General features: G+C 39.3%; 1 protein-coding gene across 1 annotated transcript in view; it reads left to right on the top strand.

Annotated features, from left to right (window-relative positions):
* Nucleotides 1–12,759: 12,759 nt before the first annotated feature.
* Nucleotides 12,760–26,309, top strand: part of LOC140957971 (uncharacterized) — a 23,969-nt gene continuing 10,419 nt past the window's right edge. Inside the window, exons 1-2 of the mRNA XM_073415383.1 lie at nucleotides 12,760–14,371; nucleotides 14,465–14,643. Of these exons, the coding sequence (XP_073271484.1) occupies nucleotides 12,760–14,371; nucleotides 14,465–14,643 (1,791 nt within the window). The remainder of the gene's footprint in view (nucleotides 14,372–14,464; nucleotides 14,644–26,309) is intronic.

A 26,309-nucleotide genomic window follows, 5' to 3' on the forward strand; every position in this document is an offset into this window, starting at 1 on the left:
TATCTCGTGCACATGCGCGAGGTCCTCTGCCTGCCTCGCGCATATGTGCCTATCAGTGTCGCGCATATGCGCGAGGGGTACTGTCCTCGCACACGTTTTGTATATTCTCTCGTATTTTCCGGTCCGATACAATACATCTGTAATCACATCAATTATCAACAAATCATGTCCGATTATAATAACCAAATTCTCGGGCCTTACATATTGAGTCATGGGCGGAGGTGCCTAGTCAATAGCGGAGGTGCCAAGTCTTTGGCGGATATGCCTAGACACTGAATGTTGGTTTATATCGATGTTGCATAGGAGCGGATCGGCTTCTATTGCGGAGATTCGATATATTGTGCCAATGTCCAGGAACCGGGATCCCTAGAGTAGAGAAGAGTCGAGTCTGAGATGTTGAGTCACGAGTTTATATATAGTTTTATATCGATTCATGATGTCAGATTAGATACATGTTATTGATATCTGTTTCATGCTTTTATATCGGTCTATATGGTTGCATGTATACATTGTTTATACTGGGAATATTATTCTCACCGGAGTTATCCGGCTGTTGTTGTGTTTGTATGTGTGCATAACAACATGTGGGATAGGATCAGGGTCGAGAAAAGGACGAGAGATTACAGATTAGCTTGGAGATCTGGGCCCAGAAGTAGATTTGGTTTCGACACTTGTGACGTAGTGGTTGAACCCTAGTTTGATGTAGATGTATTTTGTACAAGACTTGTACTTTTACTTTTAATGTTTATATTAGATTGATTGTTGTTATGTTCCGTATTTGTATAAAAACAAAAAAAAATTTAGACCCAATTTATTTAATTGATCCAATTATTCCCAAGAATGATTAAGAAATGAATTAGCGTCCGGGTTCCCACAGCTGGTGGTTTCAGAGTAGTAGGTTCCGTAGATTGAAATAAAAGCTAGTGAGCGGGGTAGATTTAGTTTTCTTTCCTGCTTCTGTATTGCTAGCATGCTTTACTGCTTTAAATATTACATGTTTACCTGATTATCTGATTTGATTGGTAATGTGTAAAATGAGAATGAATCAGAACCGATTCTCGATCAGAGGTACGATGATCAGAGGAGGACTGAAACAGATTTGTTATATTTGAGTACTAATCATTTTGATAATCAGATATGACTCCTCGAAGAGTCCCAGAATAGGGTAGTACCTCAGCTAATCCGATGGATGTCACCGCAACACCGATGGAAACACTACTGAAGAGATTTAAGTCATTTAAACCGCCGACTCTTAAAAGGAACTGAGACATCTGTTGACTGTGAGAATTGGCTAGATGATATTGAGATGTTGTTTGATTCATTGGATTAGTCATATGAACGAAGAGTTAAACTAATCGGGCACCAGTTGCATGATGTTGCAAAGAATTGGTGGCTCACAACAAAAAGAGCTTTGGAGCATAGAGGTACGGTTCTTACTTGGAAAATCCTTAAGACTGAATTTTATCAAAGATTTTTCCTTGTATCGTACAGAAAATACAAGCGTGCAGAGTTTTCTAAGAGTATACCCACAGAGAGGTTCTCAGGGATCCCAGGGAGCAGAATCAGCTGGATCAATGGCACAGCCTGATAGACGAGCATCTGCTATTCACTCATTCCAGCCAGCCTCTACTCAGTCACAGCCGAGGCCAGGAGGAAGTCAGACAGTTAGCCAGCCTCCGAGACAGCAGGCCAGAGTATTTGCTTTGACTGAAGAACAGGCCCAGGAAGCACCAGATGATGTTGTTGCAAGTAACTGTTTTCTTTGTGGTTATCCTGCTTACGTATTGATGGATACGGGTGCATCCCATACATTTATTTCGGGGCGATTTACATCGATTCATGCATTGCCTATTGAGTCTTTATTTGTTGTAGTATCTGTCTCTTCTCCTTTGGGGACAGGATTGATATCAGTGAATTCTGTTAAACATTGTATGCGACAGTATGATGGCCATGAGATTGAATTAGATTGTATTGTACTTGGATTGTCTGATTTTGACTGTATTATCGGTATTGATATGCTGACCAATTACAGAGCAACCGTTGATTGTTTCCATAAGATTATGAGATTCAGACCCGATACGGCTGATGAATGGAAATTCTACGGTAAGGGTTCTAGAGCTTGAATTCCTTTGATATCTACTATGTCTATGACTCGATTATTGCAGCAAGGAACAGAGGGATTTTTTGTATATTCAGTTGACGTATTGAAATCGAGCCCATCATTGGCTGATTTGCCAGTGGTATGTGAGTTTGCTGATGTCTTCCCAGATGAGATTCCGGGATTGCCTCAAGTCAGAGAGATAGACTTCAGCATTGAGTTGGTACCAGGTACAGTTCCTATTTCTAGAGCTCCATAAAGGATGGCACCGATTGAATTGAAAGAACAATTAGCAGATTTACTAGCCAAGGGTTACATCAGACTGAGTGTTTCTCCTTGGGGTGCTCCAGTATTATTTTTCAAAAATAAAGATGGTTCAATGAGACTCTACATTGACTACCGGCAACTGAACAAGGCTACGGTAAAGAACAAATACCCTTTGCCTCATATCGATGATTTATTTGATCAGTTTCAGGGTTTTTCTGTATATTCCAAGATCGATATAAGATCTGGCTATCATCAGCTGAGAGTCAGAGATTCTAATATCTCGAAGACAGCTTTCAGAACCAGGTAAGGCCATGATGAGTTTGTAGTCATGCCGTTTGGTTTAACAAATGCTCCAGCTGTATTTATCAGTCTGATGAACCGTATGTTTCAGAAGTACCTTGATGATTTTGTGGTAATTTTCATTGATGATATTCTGATTTATTCCAAGAATTTGAATGATCATGCCGAACATTTGAGAATTGTATTGAGAACTATGAGAACTGAGAAACTGTATCCAAATTGTCGAAATGTGAGTTTTGGTTGAGACAAGTGGTATTTCTGGGTCACATTATATCTGGAGATGGAATTTCTGTCGATCCTAGCAAAGTTGAGGCCGTGATCAATTGGCCGAGACCGACAACTGTACCAGAGATACGCAGCTTTATGGGTTTGACAGGATATTATCGACGCTTCATTAAAGATTTTTCCAGTATTGCTAAGCCGATTATTCATCTGACGCAGAAGAATGCACCATTTGTTTGGTCAGAGGAGTGTGAATCCAGTTTCTTAGAGTTGAAGAATAGATTGAACAGTGCTCCGGTGTTGACTATTCCGTCAGGTACTTGTGATTTTATTGTTTATTGTGACTCTTCCCACCGAGGATTGAGTTGTGTTTTGATGCAGCGGGGCCATGTCATTGCTTATGCCTCGAGACAGTTGAAGCCACATGAGACGCGCTACCCATTTCATGATCTTGAATTTGCGGCCATTGTATTTGCTTTGAAGATCTGGCGACACTACCTCTACGGTGAGAAATTTGAGATTTATTCTGATCAGAAGAGTCTGAAGTATCTGTTTTCACAGTCAGAACTGAATATGAGGCAACGAAGATGGCTTGATTTATTGAAAGACTTTGATTGTGAAATCAAGTACTATCCGGGAAAGTCAAATGCAGCAGCTGATGCACTGAGTCGTAAGGTATGTTCTTTATCCTTATCGACAATTGGTGTTTCACATTTGATTGAAGATTGCTGTTTGCCTGGATTAGTATTTGAAACAGATTGTAAACCGTTGAGACTCTACGCTATTCAAGTCAAACTAGAGCTGATTTTGAGAATTAAAGAAGCTCAGAAAGTTGATCAAAATGTTCAGAACTCGATTGCAAGGGTCAGAGCAGGACATCAATCCAAATATCAGGTTCGTGATGATGTATTATATGTGAATAATCGTCTTGTTGTGTCAGATGTTTCAGAATTGAAACAACAGATATTGTCAAAAGCGCACAGTAGTCGATTCAGTATTCCTCCTGGTGGTAGAAAGATGTATAATGATTTGAAAAGACAGTTCTGGTGGAAACAGATGAAAACAAATATTGCGGAGTTTGTATCCAGATGTCTGAATTGCCAACAGGTAAAAGCATAAAGAAAGAAACCAGGAGGTCTGTTGCAGAGCTTATCTATTCCTGAATGGAAATGGGATCACATTTCCATGGATTTTGTGACGTAGCTACCACGTTCCTCCAGAGGTTGTGATGCGATTTGGGTTGTGATTGACAGATTGACCAAATCAGCATGCTTTATTCCGTACAAGATGACGTACAGACATGAACAAATTCGTACAAGATGACGTACAGACAGGACCAAATGGCAGAGATTTATGTCAGAAAAGTGGTCAGATTGCATGGAGTGCCGAAGTCAATTGTATAAGACTGTGATCCTCGGTTTACTTCACACTTTTGGCACGGTTTGCAGCATGCTCTAGGTACGAAGTTACATCTGAGTACCGCATATCATCCTCAGACAGATGGACAGTCAGAGCGGACTATCCAGACACTAGAGGATATGCTGAGAGCTGTAGTGCTAGATTTTGGCACTAGTTGGCAAGATTCTTTGCCACTTTGTGAGTTTTTGTACAACAACAGCTATCAGATGAGTATAGAGATGGCACTGTTTGAAGCGTTGTACGGCAAAAAGTGCAGATCCTCTCTGTATTGAGATGACATCTCTGAGGTACCTGAGATTGGACCTGACATGATCCGAGATATGACTGAAAAAGTGAAGCTGATTCGACAGAGAATGAGAACAGCTCAAGACAGACAGGCCAAATATGAAAATGTTCGACGAAGACCATTGGTATTTGAGGCAGGAGACAGAGTATTTTTGAAGGTTTCACCTTTCAGAGGCGTTGTAAGATTTTGAAAGAAAGGAAAGTTGTCTCCACGATATATTGGGCCGTATGAGATTCATGAGAAGATAGGAGATCGTGCCTATCGACTCGTATTACCGCTTTTTTTTTCTGGAATACATGATGTCTTTCATGTATCTTTATTACGGAAATATCTTCCTGATGCATCCCATATTCTTCAGCCAGACGAGGCAGAACTTGAGGAAACACTGAGTAATTTTGAAAAGCCGATCCAGATTATTGATCGTAAAGAAAAGCAACTCAGAACGAAGACTATTCCGCTTGTGAAGGTTCAGTGGAGTCGTCATGGCATTGAAGAAGCTACCTGGGAGACTGAATCAGACATGAGAAAGAAATTCCCAGAGTTATTCCATTGATGTGAGTTTCATGTTTAACTTCTTCTATACATTTCTTATTTTCTATGATTTGATTGCCTGTGATTTCGGGGACGGAATCGTATCTTAGAGGGGGAGAAATGTAATGCTCGATATTTTTATTCTGTTAATATGAGATTATTGATTATGACTTGATGTGATTATAGAAGGACCACTCCGAGACATGATTTGAGTTGGCAGGTGATATGTGATGTGCGAGGACAGAACACCTCGCGCATATGCGCGACACGAGGCGCGCATATGCGCGAGGCAGGCAGAGAACCTCGCGCATATGCACAAGCTGGTGGATTTGAAATATGCCGAGACCGTAGGGCTCGCGCATATGCGCGAGAAGAGGGCGCGCATATGCGCGAGCAGAAGAGTTTGATGCGCAGAGACTAGTAGGTCTCGCGCATATGCGCCGAGGAAGGTCCCGCATATGCGCGAGACGTGCTGAGCAAAGAAGGAGCCACCTGGCTTGCCATGCACATGATATATCTACATTCTTTCAATTCATTCCTTCAGACTTCAGAAGATATCGAAAAAGCTCCGGGGAAATCTTCAAATTTCCATAGCTTAAAACTTGGGTTGTGAAGAATCCGACCGTCTGATTTTCGATCCGAGCTCAGTACCGCGATCCTCTTGTCAAAGGCTTCACAAGGACGTAAGTTTTCTTATGGTTGGATATGGTTTGAAAATATGATATTGAAGGAATCAGATATGATTAATATATGGTGTTCTTGAGATATTAGACATTGTATAATCGAAACCGGATTGAAGAACAGATACCGTAGGAAATTGTTATGATTTATCAGATTTGATTTGATTGAGATTATACATATTGGGTATCAGATTGTGTTTATTGATTGATTATGAAATGTGGACTAGTATATCCTGATTTAATACTGCTGGGTATATTGAGATTTCGATGTTAGGCCGTCGAAACAGAATTCGATGAGTTCTGATTATATCCAGTATTGATTTGAGTGGTATATTGATATTGTACTCCTCGATATTGTCATTGTCGGATTGAGTATTGACAGGCTTCGAATTCAAAACTTAAACTTCAGAAGATTGACAAGAGAAATGTATAAATCAATGTTGAACCGGAAGGATATAACTCGAGTTAGATCTGACTTGAGTTTCCCTAAATCACATACTTTATTTTATTGCATTGATGTTTGCAATTCATGAGATTGATATTCTAAGTCTATTGAGTTATAGCAAAACACATATTGAGGCATGGGCGGAGGTGCCTAGTCAATGGCGGAGGTGCCAAGTCTTTGGCGTATATGCCAAGACACTGAATGTTGGTTTATATCGATGTTGCGTAGGAGCGGATCTGCTTCTATTGCGGAGATTCGATATATTGTGCCAATGTCCAGAAACCGGGATCCCTAGTTTAGAGAAGAGTCGAGTCTGAGATGTTGAGTCACGAGTTTATTTACAGTTTTATATTGATTCATGTTGTCAGATTAGATACATGTTATTGATATCTGTTTCATGCTTTTATATCAGTCTATATGATTGCATGTATACATTGTTTATACTGGAAATATTATTCTCACCGGAGTTATCCGGCTGTTGTTGTGTTTGTCTCTGTGCATAACAACAGGGGTGACAGGATCAGGGTCGAGAAGAGGATGAGAGATTACAGATTAGCGTGGAGATCCGGGCCCAGAAGTAGATTTGGTTTCGACACTTGTGACGTAGTGGTTGAACCCTAGTTAGATGTATATGTATTTTGTACAAAACTTGTACTTTTACTTTTAATGTTTATATCAGATTGATTGTGTTATGTTCAACATTTGTATAAAAACAAAAAAAATTTAGATCCAATTTATTTAATTGATCCAATTATTTCCAAGAATGATTAAGAAATGAATTAGCGTCCGGGTCCCCACAATCTTCAAGATTCGATACTGGAAACTATCTCAGGTAATCTCTGTGCAGGAAAAATTGTAACAATAATTTATCCAAAAATTTTCTACAACCTGGTAGATCAAGATTTTAGCTGAGCCTTGACATTACATCAGAATTTCAAGAAAAAAATGTTGATGAAAGAAGGTAATAGGTCATCTTCTATTGCCAATAAAATTTCATATGTTATTTATAATACACATAATCCAGAATTGTTTATTATAAGATTATTGAAATACCAAAAAAATTCGGAAAAGTTGCCTAAGCAATTTATCCAGAACAAATTGAGTTTCCTTTAATACAAGAATCAAATATCCAGATCCAAGATAAATAAATTTTACAAAGAAATCAAAGTCTCATATTGGAATCAAATAAACTATCTTTCCAAGGAGTTGGGATCACAAATCACAGGTCGGGAAAAATACTTGTCCAGGAAATCCAACAGATGGCAAAACGTTTTTCAACAATAGAAAAGCTTAGATGATCGGAAGGATGGAGAGAAGTAGAAATAATATTTGATATTACAAAAATAATCGATTTTTTCGTAATATCATATACTATTTCAAACAACCTATGATAGAAACTTATCAAGAAATGATAAAAATAAGTGAATTAGAGGTTTATTTCAAAGGAATTCTAGGAAAAGAACATTATCAATTAGCTCTTAGATTAGTGTCTCTCGAGGAACATAAACCTTGGAAATGACTCAAAAACGGAATGGAATTCATGACAGAAGATCAAATGTGGAGAATTTAATGACCACGAGTTCATAATCGATATAAATTCCAGTACGGATTTTAAATTAACAGTATAAAAACAGAATGGTTTGCTGCTTGTATTGATTCAACAACAGGAATCTGTACAGAAAAACGTTGAGACTTTCCAAAAAAATTGGAGGAAGAATTACCTCAAATAGCTTAACAAGATTTCTCAAAGAGAATCTCAATCATATGTAAAGCGATTAAAAAAGCTGAAATCCTAATCAGAGGTGCAGGACAAACACCTTGGTAAAAGGTGAAAACACCATCGATTTATTTTCATGATACATGAGCTGACATATGTTATGAAACAATTTTATTCAAATGTTTAAATCTTATAAACAAGAAAATTAGACTAGACAATTAGTGTTCACATCACAGTGTGATAACAAAGCCATAGTCCAGAGACTAAGAAATGCATTTTACGGAAAAATTCAATTCATTTTTGCAGGAAGCATGCTGATGAAGGAAAACTTCTACACAAAAAATTGAATGATTTTAGACGATTTGGAGAAACAATGCCCCAATTAAGAGTATCACTAAACCTCTAAGCAGAAGAAACAGGATTCCCTAAAATAGCTTTACACCAGAAGGATGTAGAGCTTGAATAAAAAGTATCCCTAGAAGATGTCAAGGGCATTATCAAAGAAAACTACAATGAAGATTCTTAAGTATGGTGGGAAATGAACCAACTCCAACTCAGTCTAAAAATTAAGGAAGGTAAGGAATATGAGTTCATCATATGAAAGCCTATCCGGTTTAACATAATTAATCAGAAAGATATGCATATTATTATCAAGGAACATTTGAACATTGGTTTAATCAAATAAAGAATATCATCATACAACAGTCCAAGTTTTCTGGTAAGAAATCATGGTGAAATCAAAGGAAAAACATTAATTAATAATTAATTATCAAGAAATAAATAAAGTTCTGAAGCTTGATGGGTATTTTATACATGATAGAGATCATTTAATTAGTTGTATATGCAATAAAATGTTCTCTAAATTTAATTGTAAGTCCAGATTTTTTCAGATTCGGATGAAAATAAAGCAAGAAATTTACAGCTTTCTCAACACCACAAGGTCATTATATTTGAGAAATATTATCAATGAGATTCGCTAATGCACCGTAAATATTTCAAAGAAATATGGATAATCTAAAATATAAAATAGGGCTGAGCGGCCCATACAAACGAGGTATATCTCAAAAGATATCATGCTCAACATGATATGTCATGCATAATATGCCAAAGCAGTAAAACATGTATAATGCAACAGATAAATATGCAGCATATAAGTGTGTATACTACGCTTGGATATCTCAGTCAGTACATCACTTACCTCACTAAAACAATCTGACAGAAAGCTCTTAACCTAGACAATACCAACAATATGAAATCACTATCAAACCAGATTCTGAATTACCAAACATGCTATAAAGTTCTTCCTAAAGGCTTTAGGATTGTACCTGCGTCCGTCGTCAGCCCGCTGATGATGTCTCGATCTCAGTTCACCGACCCCTCCTCGAGTTGATACTAGCTCCGAAACTTCCCGACTCAAAAGTGCCCTAGAAACTTGCTAGAAAACCTAAGGTAAAAGACTAGAACTCTCTCTCTGAAGGATGCGGTGTAGGAAACAAAAGAATCAACTTCCATTTATAGGCTGGATCCGGACTTTTTTAGAAATCCGAATCAATCTTATCTGCCACATGTCAGAATCTCATTCGTCTTGTTGGATTTCTCGAGATAACGTAATCGGAACCGGATCGGGTTATCCATTTAAAAGTCGATGGATCGAACAGATTAATCCTAAATTATCAATTCGTTAATAATACTTAATTAACAAATATTTATTCATCTCTTAATTAATATTTCATTCAAAATAAGAATTCGGGTCATTACAGTAAATCTCAAAATAAAATTTTAATTTTTTATGCTCTAATAAATTGCAACTCACGAGTTAAGTTATAATATAGTATATAAAGTGTTGATATAGTCTCACAGAGACTGTATCACACAAAATTTGAATGTTGAGTTATCCAATAAATGCAAGGAAGAATGTATTGCAAGGAATAAGTAAACATAAATAATTTCAAATGATGTTTTAAAAATCAATTAGATGCCAAATTTGTTGGAAATCTCAGTTCACGTACTCTTTACTAATTTATATAATCAATTTCGACTTTTGTTCCGATTTTTGACATGATCCCCTAAATTATTTGCATTCTCTCTCATGATATGTTAAAACTTACTCAACAAAATGAAATAATTAAATGTCATTAACTATTTATCAAATGTGAATTGCATACATGATTCATGGAATCCCGTAGCTTATGACCAATTGGACTATAACTATCAACATGTATTCAATTTTATATGTTTATGAAAATTGTAAATCCACGGATTTTGTTTCTCGTTCCCATTGCAAACTATTATGTCGACTTCATTCTCGATATAAATATTATCAAAGTTGGCTAGGTTTTAATAATCGAGTGAAAAACAATAACACAATCAAGTATACACAAAAGTTGAATGTCAAATTATATAGAACAAAGTTTCGGGGTATGATCCCCTTAAATTAAAGATTTAGCTATTAAACATCATAATAAAATATTAAAAAAATAATTAAATAAAGTTTTTAAACTAAAAATACTATAGTAGATGAAGAACATAGACACGCTGCGCGAAAATTTTGAATTCTTCAAGTTTCCTTGAGTCTTGTACTTCTCTTTGCGTGCGGTGGCTCTCTCTGGCTGATAAAAAATCCCAAGCTATCAAAAAATCCTTTAAAATTGTGCACTAAGGCTTTCCAAGTAGGTGGCAATAAAAAACATTGGAAAGAAATCAATGAATATTTTTTCTTTCCTGATTGCGCTTGGGCGGTTGGAACTGACGCCCTAGCGCAACCTCAACGCATGTTTAATTTTTCATATTTCTCACGCACGCTAGGGCGGCCGAAATCTTCTGCCCTAGCGCGCCTGGCTCATAGATCTACTATATTTTTCTTTTTGTAGGTGTTGGGGAGGACAATTTCACCCGTCCTAGCGCACCTTCCTCGACCTTTGTGAGGCCCAATACCAAAACTAGGCCCAACCCATTACCATTTAATTTTAAATACCCAACCCATTTGAGAATCAGATTAACAGAAGCGTTAAATCCAGAAACTCTTCTCCAGCCTTGCCCGTTGCCTTTCTCCTTCTTCTGCAGCAAGTGTGCGACGCCCACAGGGGCCAGATTTTTAGTGTAGCGGCGTAGCAATCTCTTCCTCCAGTATATTAGAGTCTTTCCTACCTTGAATCGGAAGTTATCGAGTTCGATCGGTTTGATCTCCAGCAGCTAGGCGCGTGGGCTTTGATCCGGTTTAGGTAAGGTTTTGGCTTTGATTATTGGTTGTTTTTGGTGAATTACTTTGTAGAAGTGAATAATTAAGCTTTTCCCCTAATTTCCAGCTCGTTTTTCATATCGTGAACAGTGTTTCCGACGAAATTTCAGACGAGCCATCTCCGCGAGATCACCGTTGTGCGTTTTAGCCTCGATTCTTGAGGTATTAAGCTTGAAATTTCAGATTATTAAGGGTTATATAGGCTGCCCGGATTTCGAATTTTAACCGAGCCAATTTATTTTGGTTTAGTCGTTTGGTATGCATTGTATTGAAGTATATAGTGAATTTATATTGTAGGTTATATCGTTGGACGAGTTCATTCCATAGTCCTTAAGAAATTATCGTGGTATTATAAGTTTATAATTGAGGTACGCTCAAACCTATATTATTATGATGCTTATATTGACGTGTAAGAATAATCGGTGAATGTTATTTGCTATTATGTGCCTTGAATGTTTATTCTGATGCATTCATGCATAAATTATATTGACATAACATATTGAGCCTTGACTCCTTTGACGGCGATTTATGTTGACTCTGTTGAGATATATTGAGTCATCAGAGGGACGAGTGGGTTAGGATTAGCCACATTCCCAGATGACAGCTAGGGACGAGCGACTTAGCTACTCGCATTCCCGATGCTACGTGCATGGACGAGCGGGGATTTGATGCTGCATTCCTGGCACGGGTGGCAACTGTTACTGTTGATGATGTTATTCGTTTGGACTCCATTTGGTATACGTTATTCCATTGTTACCATTCATGCATCGCATATCATTGCATTTACTTTGTATTATTACATGTCTTTTATATACGTCGTGATTTTACTGGTTTGTCGTACTGGGGTCCGACCCCTGTTTTCTTTTTATGTTATGGTTGTTTTTGATGCCATAGCAGGTCATTCCAGGGGATTCGACGCGTCTGGTGGAGCGTCACCGAGTGGTACCCAGTAGTCTATCGGTTTGTGTCAGAGTTCCCAGATATTTATATATATTACGCTGGTTTGATACATTTGCCAGGGAGATGCCCTGTGTAGCTGTATGGTGATATTTTTATGTTGTTTGGGATTTTAATTGTGGTATGTCGTGTCTAGTCCTGGCCAGTGCGGCTGTAGGATGTTTGTGTGGTTGATTGTGAACTTGATGTTATTTTCGAGTGTTTAATGTTATTGTTGTGTTTTGAAATTTTTGGGATGTCCTACTTACGGGGTGGTCATGCCGAAATTTCTATAGGCCCAAATGAACGTTTTAAACTCATTTTCGTTGTTTACACCATTTAATCCTGGTTGTTTGGTAATTAATTATTAATTAAGAGCACGGGCCCTGACAGTTGGTATCAGAGCGTAACTGGGATACGCTCGAATTAGAGTCTAGGACACTCGAGTTTAGACACAAATAAAATGATTGTGCATGTGTTTGATTATTTGCTCTTAATTGTTTCTATGTTTTGAATTCATTGTATCTGCATGACTAGAGCGTATTAGTTTAAGTTTATGCTCTTATACTCGGCCGATTATTTTATTTTCTGCCTGTGGATTAAATCCTTGTGTCTTGTAGATGGCACCTGGACGTAAGGGCAGAAAAGGAAAAGAAATTGTTCAGGAATCTGAAGCTCCTAATGTGAGAGGACTTGATGAGACTGAATGGGAAAGACGAGGTCGTCGTCCTCGCAGTGAAGCACGAAATGTTAACGTTGAGCTTGAAGTGGATCAGTTGACTAGAGGAATTGGTGAAATGGAACTAGTGATATCCCGATTTCAGAACATGCGTCCTCCTCGATTCTTTGGAAATGAAGATGGTGAGAAAGTTGTAGCATGGTTAAAAAGTATGAAACGCTTGTTTAGTATGTTAGAGTACACTCCTGATTTGCAACTTAAGTTGGCTATTTGTCAATTAAAAGACCGAGCTCAGTTATGGTGGGAAACTACCGAGGAAGCTCTGAAGGAATCAGGTGAAAGAGTTACTTGGGATGTATTTTGTGCTCAGTTTGCTCGAGAATATTCACCGCCTTCGTATTATTCGGCCAAAGAAGCTGAGTTCAATAGATTGACTCAAGGTAACATGACTGTAGTGGAGTATGCCTCTCAATTCTCAGCACTTCTTGCCTATGTTCCTCATGTTGCTAGCAGTGATCGGAACAAGCTATCTCATTTTATGCAAGGATTGAATCGAACCATTTGCACTTTAGTAGTTGCTGGAGCGCCTATTAATTATGCCGATGCTGTAGAGAAAGCCAAGAATGTGGAGGCAAGTCTACTTTTGACAGAACCACAGTCATTTCAACCAGGTTTTCCTCAGAGTTTCGGAGGCAATGTGCCGATGCCAGTGGGTGCACTACTATACCGTCCTTTACTGCCGTATCAGCCTTCGCAGTCTTATCAGCAACCAAAGCAGCAACACTTCAAGGCCAAAGGAAAACAGTTCAAGAAACAGACTCGTAGTAGTTCTTCTAGTTCTGGCAGTCAGCGTGGAGGTTCAGTTGGGTCACCAGTTGGAGTATTTTGTGATCGTTGTGGTGGTAAGCATATCAGTACTCAGTGTACGGGAGTTCATGGATCTTGTAATATCTGTGGGCAATTTGGACATTATGCTAGAGAATGTTCGAATGCAGCAAGACAACAATTTCAGCAACCTCAATTTTGTCAGGGTTTTAGAGGACCAGCAACTAGACTTTTTGTTCCGACTCAGTCTTTTCAGCAGTCTAGCTATCCTCAGCCTAAAGGTTCTGTTTCGCAGCGTTTCCCAGGGCCACAGCAGGCTCAAGTTCATGCTCTAACTCAGGATCAAGTTCAAGACGCATTGGGCGGAGTTATTGCAGGTATCTGCCTTATTTTTAATCATCCTGCGATACTGATAGACACAGGAGCATCTAATTCATTTGTATCTGTTGTATTTGTTGATGAGCATGAGATTGCTACTACTCCGTTGATAGATACTGTGTCAGTCTCTACACCTGCCGGTGTATGTTTGATGTCTCATGAGATAATTATGAATTGTGTGATTAGATTCGATGATAATATTATGATAACTAATCTAATCAAGCTAGATATGTCTGACTTCGACTGTATTCTGGGAATGGATCCTCTGTCAAATTCTCGAGCCACCGTTGATTGTTTCCATGGAGTTGTCAGATTTAGACCGTATTATGACAGTAAATGGAATTTTTACGGTAGTGATTCGCAATCCCGTATTCCATTACTGTCAGCAATGGAAATGTTTAGAATCTTGTCATCAGAAAATGAATGATTTATGATCTATGCAGTTGATGCGACTCAGGGAAAAGGGTTTGAAGTATCAGATATTCCTGTTGTCAAGGAATTCTCTGATGTATTTCCCGATGAGATTCCTGGATTTCCATCCCAGAGGAAAATCGATTTTAGCATTGAGTTGGTGTCCGGGACAAATCCTATTTCGAGAGCACCATATCGTTTGGCTCCAGCTGTAATGCCCGAGATTTTTATCCTGTTAATCTGAGCCGATTTATTGATTCATTGATATGATTATAGATAGAGCACGTCGAATTTGGATTGGAGTTATTGAGTTGTAATTATGTGCAAAGATTTTTTGTGAGACCTGAAGGTTTCGCCCATATGCGCGGCTGGTGGGCGCGCATATGCGCGAGCTGAGTGAGTCCAAGAAATGCTGAGACGAAGGTCTCGCGCATATGCGCGGCTGGTGGGCGCTCATATGCGCGAGATGTCCAGAGAAGTGGGCGCATATGCACCGAGAAGGGGCGCGCATATGCGCCAGCAGAAAAAATTGTTAAGTGCCGAGACAGTAGGTCGCGCGCATATGCGCCGGTTGAGGTCGCGCATATGCGCGAGACGTGCAGACTAAAGAATAAGCCATGTGTACTTTACATGCAATATATATGTTTCCAAAGTCATTCTTCTTTAGAATTGCATCCGAGGAACTCTGAGAAATCCTTCAACATTTTCATCTTCAACACTTGGTTTTGCAAGATCCGGCTAACCGAATTTGAATCCGAGGCTAGATTTGTGTTCCTCTCATTACTAGCTTCAAGGGGATGTAAGTATTATTATGTTCTTGTATGATTTGAGATATTGATGTCGGGGAAATTGTGAATTACACTAGACTATGTGTTCTTGTGATATCGGAGAAAGTTTATTCGCAACCGAATCGAAGAAATGATATCGTATGCATTTTATATGAAATTCCAGCATGTCTTGACTTGAGTATATACAGATTTCAGTATAGTAGATGTTGCTATGATGAGAATTATGAGTTGTTGGTTAAAGATTATTGATGTTGGATTGACCGGTATCGAAAGATTACGCCGTTATGCCGTCGATTTTTACCGAGATTGAATATGATTTGTATATGAGTTGCTTTGAGTTGTGTCTTGATAGAATGCATCTATACATTGCCATTTCAGATTTGTATTGGCCACTTTGAACTTGAGACTTCGGCTACGAAAGATTGTTCGACACGAAAGGTATAATTCATGTGAACACGGGAAGACATGACTCGATTCAGACTGGATACGAGTTTCCCAAAATCACATACTAGATTCTTAATTATGTTTGATTATGATTATGTCTTGTTTATAGATTTATATTCAAGCATTTGAGATAGGAGTCATTGACAGATTGTCAAACTAGACGTTCGGTGTATCGACGCATAGGAGCAGATCATCTCCGATTGTAGACATTTGATACAGATATGACCGAAGTCTAGGAATAAGACGTACCGCCACCCCGATTGGGAGAGTAGGTGGGAGACTTGTTACGCCTTATTCACACCGGGATCCCTAGACTTAGATATGAGTCGAGTCAAAGAATAAGAGTCGTATTGTTTTATCTGTACTCATTAATGTGTCATAATTACTGAATCATGGATTATGATTTTGTATTTAATTGCATGACATGCATGTATACCATGTTTTATACTGGGATTTGTTCTCACTGGAGTTTTCGGCTGTTGTTGTGTCTGTATGTGTACATAACGACAGGTGAAGCAGGATCAGGGTCGCGAGCAAGATGAGAGATCAAGATATTGTGGTGATTTCGGGCATAGCAGATTACTAGTCGTTTTGTACTTGACGTGTACTGGATTTTCTGAACACTAGTATATGATTGTACTAAAACAGACTTGTATGTACATTAAGTTTGTTTAATCGAATAAAGAATAGTTCCATGCTTCATTTATACATTTGATTTAATGTTAAAAGCAAAATTTTGATGCACATTTTCTAGAAAAGATCTAACTAACCCCCAAACGAATTGAGTTAGAGCCCGGGTCCCCACAACAGGTGGTATCAGAGCGATAGATATTTTAGACTGAGATAGAATAGAATGAGCGGGGTAGATGAGCCTTCTTCATTGCTTTTGTGTGTTAGCATGATTTATTGCTTTCACTATTATCTGTTGTATTGTTATCTGAGTTGATTTCAGCATCTAATTGCAAAGACTGAATCAGAACCGATTCTGGATCAGAGGTATATGATCAGAGGAGGGCTGAGACAGACTGTATAACTTGTGTACTAATCCGTTTGATAATTAGATATGCCTCCTCGAAGAATACCCCAACCAGCTGCAGGTCAAGTGCCAGAACAGGGTAGTACGTCAGGTACTCAGATGGACGTTACTGCAACACCGATGGAGACTTTATTGAAGAGGTTTCAGTCATTTCATCCTCCGACCTTGAAGGGTACTGAGACTGCAGTGGATTGTGAGAGTTGGCTAGACGATATAGAGATGCTGTTTGAATCTCTTGCCTATACAGATGAAAGAAGAGTGAAATTAATAGGGCATCAGTTGCAAGAAGTGGCGAAGAGTTGGTGGCTTACCACGAAAAGAGCATTGGAGCATCGAGGTATCGATATTACTTGGAAGGTATTTAAAGATGAGTTTTATCAACGTTTCTTTCCAGTGTCGTATCGAAAAGACAAAGGGGCAGAATTTGCAAACTTACGACAGGGGCAGTGGAACATTGAAGAATATGTTGCCAAGTTTTCTTCCTTGCTCCGATTTGCGCCACATGTAGCAGGAAGTGATGAAGCGGTCGCTGATCAGTTCATCAATGGCTTAAACCCTGACGTCTTTACTTTGGTGAACACGGGACGACCCAACACTTTTTCTGATGCACTGAACAGAGCAAAAGGAGCCGAGGCTGGATTGATTCGACAGCGAGGAGCTTCATATAGTGCTCAGAGTCAGAGACCGCCACAGCCCGCCGCCCAGTTTCCACCACCTCCTCCTCGATTTGATAGTGGAAGCAGTAGTAGTGGCAAGAAAGATTTTCTGAAAGCGAGAGGTAGACAGTTTAAGAGATCAGGGAGCAGTTCGTCGAGCTCCAGTGGGTCACGACAGAGAGGTCCTGGCCAGAGTTTAGAGTATACAGGTGTTTATTGCAGTTCTTGTGGAGGCAGACATGCGACAGAGCAGTGTCAAGGTGTGACGGGCCGATGTAATATCTGTAGACAGCAGGGACACTTTGCCAGGGTCTGTCCACAGAGAGGGGCACAGCAAACTCAGAGTGTAGGAGCGTCTGGCTCAGTAGCTCAGCCTGAGAGGCAAGCTTCATCTGTTCACTCCTTTCAGCCGCCACCTGCACAGACCCAATCCCGAGCCAGAGGTGGCCAGACAGTGAGCCAACCTCCCAGACAGCAGGCTCGAGTATTTGCACTGACAGAAGAGCAGGCCCAAGATGCGCCAGATGATGTGATTGCAGGTAACTGTTTTCTTTGCGGTTATCCTGCTTATGTGTTGATAGACACCGGTGCATCTCATACTTTTATATCTGAGCGTTTTTCGTTGATGCATGCTTTACCTGTCGAGTCCTTGTCTGCTGTAGTGGCTATTTCTTCTCCGTTGGGAAGTGGTCTTGTATCTGTGACTTCAGTTAGGCATTGTATACTACAGTTTGAGGGTCACGAGATTGATTTAGATTGCATTGTGCTTGGTTTAGCTGATTTTGATTGTATTGTCGGTATCGATATGTTAACCAAGTACAGAGCCACTGTAGATTGTTTCCAGAAGATTGTTAGATTCAGACCAGAGATGGCTAACGGATGGAAATTCTACGGTAAGGGTTCCAGATCTCGGATTCCCTTAGTATCTGCTCTGACTATGAGTAGATTGTTACAGAAAGGAGCAGAGGGGTTCCTTGTATATTCAGTAGATCTACTGAAATCGAGTCCTACCTTGGCAGATATGCTAGTGGTTTGCGAGTTTGTAGATGTGTTCCCTGATGAGATTCCGGGATTACCTCCAGTCAGAGAGGTAGATTTTAGCATCGACCTAGTACCAGGTACGGTTCCTATTTCTCGAGCTCCTTATAGAATGGCACCGATCGAGTTGAAAGAATTGAAAGAACAACTTGAAGATCTGTTGGCCAAGGGATATATCAGACCGAGTGTATCTCCTAGGGGCGCACCAGTGTTATTCTTGCGAAAGAAAGACGATTCGATGAGATTGTGTATCGATTACCGGCAATTGAACAAGGCAACAGTAAAGAACAAGTACCCATTGCCTCGCATCGACGATTTGTTTGATCGATTGCAGGGATCCTCTGTCTATTCCAAGATCGATCTGAGATCTGGCTATCACCAGCAGAGAGTTAGAGATGTTGATATACCGAAGACAGCATTCCGAACCAGATATGGACATTATGAGTTTATTGTCATGCCTTTTGGTTTAACGAATCCGCCAGCGGTATTTATGAGTCTGATAAACCGTGTCTTTCAGAGGTATCTGGATGAGTTTGTGATTGTTTTTTTAGATGATATTTTGGTTTAATCAAGAAATGAGACTGATCATGCCGAGCATTTGAGAATTGTGTTGCAGACGTTAAGAAATGAGCAACTGTATGTTAAACTGTCAAAGTGTGAGTTTTGGCTGAGACAGGTTGTCTTCTTGGGTCATATCATATCTGGAGATGGTATTTCTGTTGATCCGAGTAAAGTGGAAGCTGTGATCAGTTGGCCGAGACCGACTTCTGTGCCAGAGATACGCAGTTTCATGGGTTTAGCAGGTTACTATCGACAATTTATTAAAGATTTCTCCAGTATTGCGAAAGCAATTACCCAGTTGACACAGAAGAATACTCCATTTGTGTGGTCTGAAGATTGTGAGTCTAGTTTCTTAGAGTTGAATAGACGACTAACCAGTGCTCCAGTGTTGACGATACCTTCAGGTATAGGTGATTTCGTTGTATATTGTGATGCATCGCACAGAGGGTTAGGATGTGTTCTTATGCAGCGACAGCATGTTATTGCCTATGCTTCGAGACAGTTGAAGCCACACGAGACTCGATACCCAATTCATGATCTTGAATTGGCGGCTATCGTATTTGCACTGAAGATATGGCGACACTATCTGTACGGCGAGAAATTTGAGATCTACTCTGATCACAAGAGCTTGAAATATCTGTTTTCTCAGTCAGAATTGAATATGAGACAGCGTAGATGGCTTGATCTACTGAAAGACTTTGATTGCAAGATCAAGTACTATCCAGGGAAGTCGAATGCAGCAGCGGATGCTTTGAGTCGAAAGGTATGTTCCTTATCCTTGTCGACGATAGGTGTTTCAAATATGATAGAAGATTGTTGCTTTTCTGGATTAGCATTTGATACAGATAGTAGGCCGTTGAGACTTGCCACTATTCAGTGTGAACCAGAATTGATTGTTCGCATCAAAGAGGCACAAAGAAACGATCAGAGTGTTCAGAAGTCGATTGATATGGTCAGATAAGGACATATTTCTGAGTATCAGGTACGTGATCAAGCTTTGTATGTAAATAACCGTCTTGTAGTGCCAGATGTTTCAGAATTGAAACAACAGATACTGTCAGAAGCGCACTGTAGTCAGTTCAGTATTCATCTTGGTGGCAGGAAGATGTACAATGATCTGAAGACACAGTTCTGGTGGAAGCAAATGAAGTCAGATATTGCAGAGTTTGTGTCGAAATGCTTAAATTGCCCACAGGTGAAGGCCGAGAGAAAGAAGCCCGGAGGGTTACTTCAGAGTTTAGCTATTCTTGAATGAAAATGGGATCACATTTCCATGTATTTCGTCACGAAGTTACCACGATCATCCCGAGGCTGCGATGCGATTTGGGTTGTGATAGATAGATTGACCAAATCCGCATGCTTCATTCCATACAAGATGACGTACCGACATGATCAGATGGAAGATATATATGTCAGAGAGGTTGTCAGATTACATGGTGTGCCGAAGTCGATCGTATCAGATCGTGATCCACGATTCACTTCACATTTCTGGCACAGTTTGCAGCAGGCTTTCGGTATGACATTACACTTGAGTACTGCTTACCATCCCCAGACAGACGGACAGTCAGAGCGGACTATCCAGACTTTAGAAGATATGCTGAGAGCTGTAGTACTAGATTTTGGTACTAGTTGGCAAGATTCACTAGCTCTCTGTGAATTCTCGTACAACAACAGCTACCAGACTAGCATCGAGATGGCACCGTTTGAGGCATTATACGGAAAGAAGTGCAGATCTCCGTTGTACTGGGATGACATCTCCGAGGTACCAAACTTAGGGCCAGATATGATCCGTGTAATAACAGAGAAGGTGAAGATCATTCAGAAGAGAATGAAGACAGCGCAGGATAGACAGGCAAAGTACACGAACATCAGAAGTCGACCGTTAGTATTTGAACAGGGAGACAGAGTATTCTTGAAGATTTCTCCTTTCAGAGGCGTTGTCAGATTTGGCAAACGTGGGAAATTGTCTCCGCGATACATCGGTCCATACGAGATTCTCGAGAAGATAGGAGATCGTGCCTATCGACTCGCCCTTCCGCCTTCTCTATCTGGGATACATGACGTCTTCCATATATCGATGTTGCGTAGATATATGCCAGATAGTTCTCATGTTATTCAGCCTGAAGAAGCAGAGCTAGATCCGACTTTCAGTTACCTAGAAAAGCCGATACAGATTCTCGATCGTAAAGAGAAACAGCTCAGAACGAAAACCATTCCACTTGTGAAGATTCAGTGGAGTCGTCACGGTATTGAAGAAGCGACTTGGGAAACAGAATCAGAGATGAGACAGAAAGATCCAGAACTATTTGTATGATGTGAGTATTTATTCAGTCTTGATTATCTTGCTTTTATACCCGCTATGATTGATTGCATGAGATTTCGAGGACGAAATCATATCTTAGAGTGGGAGAAATGTAATGCCCGAGATTTTTATCCTGTTAATCTGAGCCGATTTATTGATTCATTGATATGATTATAGATAGAGCACGTCGAATTTGGATTGGAGTTATTGAGTTGTAATTATGTGCAAAGATTTTGTGTGAGACCCGAAGGTCTCGCGCATATGCGCGGCTGGTGGGCGCGCATATGCGCGAGCTGAGTGAGTCCAAGAAATGCTGAGACGAAGGTCTCGCGCATATGCGCGACAAGAGGCGCGCATATGCGCGAGATGTCCAGAGAAGTGGGCGCATATGCGCCGAGAAGGGGCGCGCATATGCGCCAGCAGATAAAATTGTTAAGTGCCGAGACAGTAGGTCTCGCGCATATGCGCCGGTTGAGGTCGCGCATATGCGCGAGACGTGCAGACTAAAGAATAAGCCATGTGTACTTTACATGCAATATATATGTTTCCAAAGTCATTCTTCTTCAGAATTGCATCCGAGGAACTCTGAGAAATCCTTCAACATTTTCATCTTCAACACATGGTTTTGCAAGATCCGGCTAACCGAATTTGAATCCGAGGCTAGATTTGTGTTCCTCTCATTACTAGCTTCAAGGGGATGTAAGTATTATTATGTTCTTGTATGATTTGAGATATTGATGTCGGGGAAATTGTGAATTACACTATACTATGTGTTCTTGTGATATCGGAGAACGTTTATTCGCAACCGAATCGAAGAAATGATATCGTATGCATTTTATATGAAATTCCAGCATGTCTTGACTTGAGTATATACAGATTTCAGTATAGTAGATGTTGCTATGATGAGAATTATGAGTTGTTGGTTAAAGATTATTGAGGTTGGATTGACCGGTATCGAAAGATTACGCCGTTATGTCGTCGATTTTTACCGAAATTGAATATGATTTGTATATGAGTGGCTTTGAGTTGTGTCTTGATAGAATGCATCTATACATTGCCATTTCAGATTTGTATTGGCCACTTTGAACTTGAGACTTCGGCTACGAGAGATTGTTCGACACGAAAAGTATAATTCATGTGAACACGGGAAGACATGACTCGATTCAGACTGGATACGAGTTTCCCAAAATCACATACTAGATTCTTAATTATGTTTGATTATGATTATGTCTTGTTTATAAATTTATATTCAAGCATTTGAGATAGGAGTCATTGACAGATTGTCAAACTAGACATTCGGTGTATCGACGCATAGGCGCAGATCATCTCTGATTGTAGACATTTGATACAGATATGACCGAAGTCTAGGAATAAGACGTACCGCCACCCCGATTGGGAGAGTAGGTGGTAGACTTGTTACGCCTTATTCACACCGGGATCCCTAGACTTAGATATGAGTCGAGTCAAAGAATAAGAGGCGTATTGTTTTATCTGTACTCATTAATGTGTCATAATTATTGAATCATGGATTATGATTTTGTATTTAATTGAATGACATGCATGTATACCATGTTTTACACTGGGATTTGTTCTCACCGGAGTTTCTGGCTGTTGTTGTGTCTGTATGTGTACATAACGACAGGTGGGGCAGGATCAGGGTCGCGAGCAAGATGAGAGATCAAGATATTGTGGTGATTTTGGGCATAGCAGTTTACTAGTCGTTTTGTACTTGACGTGTACTGGATTCTCTGAACACTAGTATATTATTGTACTAAAACAGACTTGTATGTACATTATGTTTGTTTAATCGAATAAAGAATAGTTCCATGCTTCATCTATACATTTGATTTAATGTTAAAAGCAAAATTGTGACCCACATTTTCTAGCAAAGATCCAACTAACCCCCAAACGAATTGAGTTAGAGCCCGGGTCCCCACACCAGCGGAATTGAAATAACTCAAAGAGCAATTACAGGACTTACTGGAAAAAGGCTATATTAGACCTGTTAGAGTAGGTGCCCGTCGAGCCAAGTGTTGGCCGAGGGTTCATGTTTAAACTCTATGTATGAACAGTCTTTATTTTAATAATATTTGAAATTATTATTTTGGCACTTCTTTATCTGTATACCCATGCTAGTTGCATAGATAAAGCCCTTGAATATACAAATAGTAGAAAGAATATGAGATGCTCATATGATGAGTATCATGAAACTCATATTTGTAATACTGTATATTCTAAACGGTTCCTAGTCGATTCAGCCGCCACTAAGAAGGATATAGGCCGCTCGAGTTCGAGACTAGTATCTGCGATGTGAGTACCATGTTTCATTGGTAGGGGACATTGTGATGTCCGAGCATGCAGATAGGTGCTCCTTGTAGAGTGCACTGAACAACCCTCCATAAAGGACTTTCCAAGTGGTTCTCACTTATCGAGTGGAAACGTCCTAGTTTATGGTTGTACACCATTAGTCCTTATGACCCGGGACAACATTGAGACTCTATGTGCTAGCATTACACTTTGACTTGTTTACCGACTCTCTTGGGGTCATCAGGTGGCAAGGTTGGGTGTTTTGGCGAAACATATAGGAGTCGATGCATTGTAGTCGGGGATTCACCGCTTACCTTCGGGTATGGATATCCTATGTGTATGTAGTATGAAATCTCTAATCATAGTATGGTGGTAATTATGAAAGGGGTTTCATATATTACACCATCGATGCAACTACAACATGACACATAGTATCGATTCATTGACAACTCTCGATATACCAATGGTTGTCGAATCGGTCGGGATATATGAGATGAAGGGACCATACTGTACGCTAACCATAATTGAATGGTTCTTGCAGGCACTATCATTTGATACCTAGGCAATCATGTAAGCGATGCTGTTAGGCGCTTAACATGATTGGTTGGGTACTATCAGACTTGAGTTCTGACGTTCTTATTATCAAAGAGTTGATAATTAGGAATGGAGCAATTGGGGTATGCTCGTATAAGGACATGTTTAGACCGAATAACATGGAGATGTGAACCCACGGCTAGTTGTATCAATGAACCATTGAGGGTCACACAGGTACTAGCTTTCTAGATCCCGTTGAGAAGTAAAATAGTTCAATGTGTTGAACAACTTATAAATGAGTTTATAAGCGTAAGGAAAAATAGAAGTATGGCTTCTATGAGAGAAATATAACTTTTAATTTGTGGAAGTGTTCCTAAATTAAAACTTGGCCAAATAAGTAATGTATTTGAAAATTGTGATTTTCATAAACATTATTATGGACTAAATTAAATTAATTCAAGTGTTGAATTAATTAAACACTAGTGGGCTTGAGTAAAATCAAGTAAGGATTAATTGGGCTCAAATATGTTTGAGAAAATTTAAATTAAAAGTCCATGGACCCTTTGTAAATGTTACAAGCCCTTTAGGTTTTGCATGCTTGGGGGATAAAAGTTTGGAGAATACTTTTGAATTAAAAATTGCATGGCATGCAACTTTTTGCTTTTTACTTTTCTCACAACCAAGACAAGGAATTAACTCACTCTCCTTCCCTCCTAGACCTAGCTTGGCCGAAAATTTCACACTCAATTTCTCTCAAATTTTTGTTCTTCAATTGTTGGAGAAACAAATCTCTTCTCAAAGAAAAATCCTCATATTTTTCTAGTGAAAATATGAGAGGATCTACCTAGTTGGTGGTGGGCTTGATTTTGAAGGTAGGAAGAGGCTTGAATATTGTCTACCATACAAGAGCTAAAGTGTTTACACTTTAGTTGGAGCCATCATCAACCTCAAGAGGTTGATAGGTAAAATTTCTTAACAACCTATGTATGAAAAATGTGTTTAGTATATGTTACACACTAGTACAATGGTGTTCAATTTTTCTCAAAAATTTCGATTTTCATGTTTAGAAAACAATTTTGTGCTTCCGTTGCGATTTCGTACACCCAAAATCGATCCCTTTCAAGTGGTATCAGAGCTAAGGGTACTAGTTTTGGTGTAGCATATACATGATATTATGTTGAGATCGATTTCTAACAGCATGAGGTGAGTTTTTGCAACAAAAATCAAGGCCAATTTTGGGGTAATTTCGGGCAGCAAGTTGCTGCCCATTTCGGGCAGCTCGGGCTGCCCGAATCCCCCAAATGAAAAATAAAAAAAAAAAATTTGGTCGGCCGGAATCCCGCGACGGAGCTCCGGCGACGGCGATGACGACTAGGGTTTTCAAAAGGTGTTTTGAAATATCAAAGTGTCATGGGCCTTGAGTTGTTGGGCCATTGGATGGCTAACATATTTGTGAATTTTAAATGGGCCAAAATGGTTTTGGTGAAAAATAAGTTTTTTGGGCCCTTAAGTTTAAAATTACAAAAGTTGCAAACATTTTCTCATAAAATAAATAATTGAAGTTGGACTTTAATTATTTATAGTAAATTATGATTTACAAGAAATTCGGTTATAAATAAATTAATTAGAAAGTAGACAAAGGTGTTTGTATACTTTGTTAATTTAGTTTATAATCGTGACGGTTAGTGATTGGATCAAGATATATAATATTGGATCAATTAATTATTGTGATAATTAATTGATGGTGTATGATATGTGATATTATGCATGAAGGATGATCATAAGCCCAAGCCCCATTTGCCATGGATATTTATTTGTAAATATTAGTATAGTGGATGATCAAGATTGGAAGATGGTGGCCATGATGATTATGAAGATCGAAGACATGTAAATATTGGAAGCTAATGTAATAGTTGCATTTGCATCCCATGCATTTTCCTAGGATTGGACCTAGGCCCGTGTTTAGCTCACACGAGCCATTAGTTTTGGGGCGATTGATCATCCTTGTTTTGTTTGCTGTTTATAATATATGCATGATATGTTATAAATAATGAGTATGTGCGTTATTATTATGATAATAACAAAGTTGCATGAATCCGGCAAACATACGATCAAACATGGCGAGCTTTTAAATAAAATTAATGATGAGACCTTTCAAAATTAAAAACCCTCATTTTGAATAAGATTCAAAATTAATATCAAGCCCGAAAA

This window comes from Primulina huaijiensis, chromosome 14 (assembly GCF_012295235.1).
Source record: "Primulina huaijiensis isolate GDHJ02 chromosome 14, ASM1229523v2, whole genome shotgun sequence".
Taxonomy (NCBI): domain Eukaryota; kingdom Viridiplantae; phylum Streptophyta; class Magnoliopsida; order Lamiales; family Gesneriaceae; genus Primulina; species Primulina huaijiensis.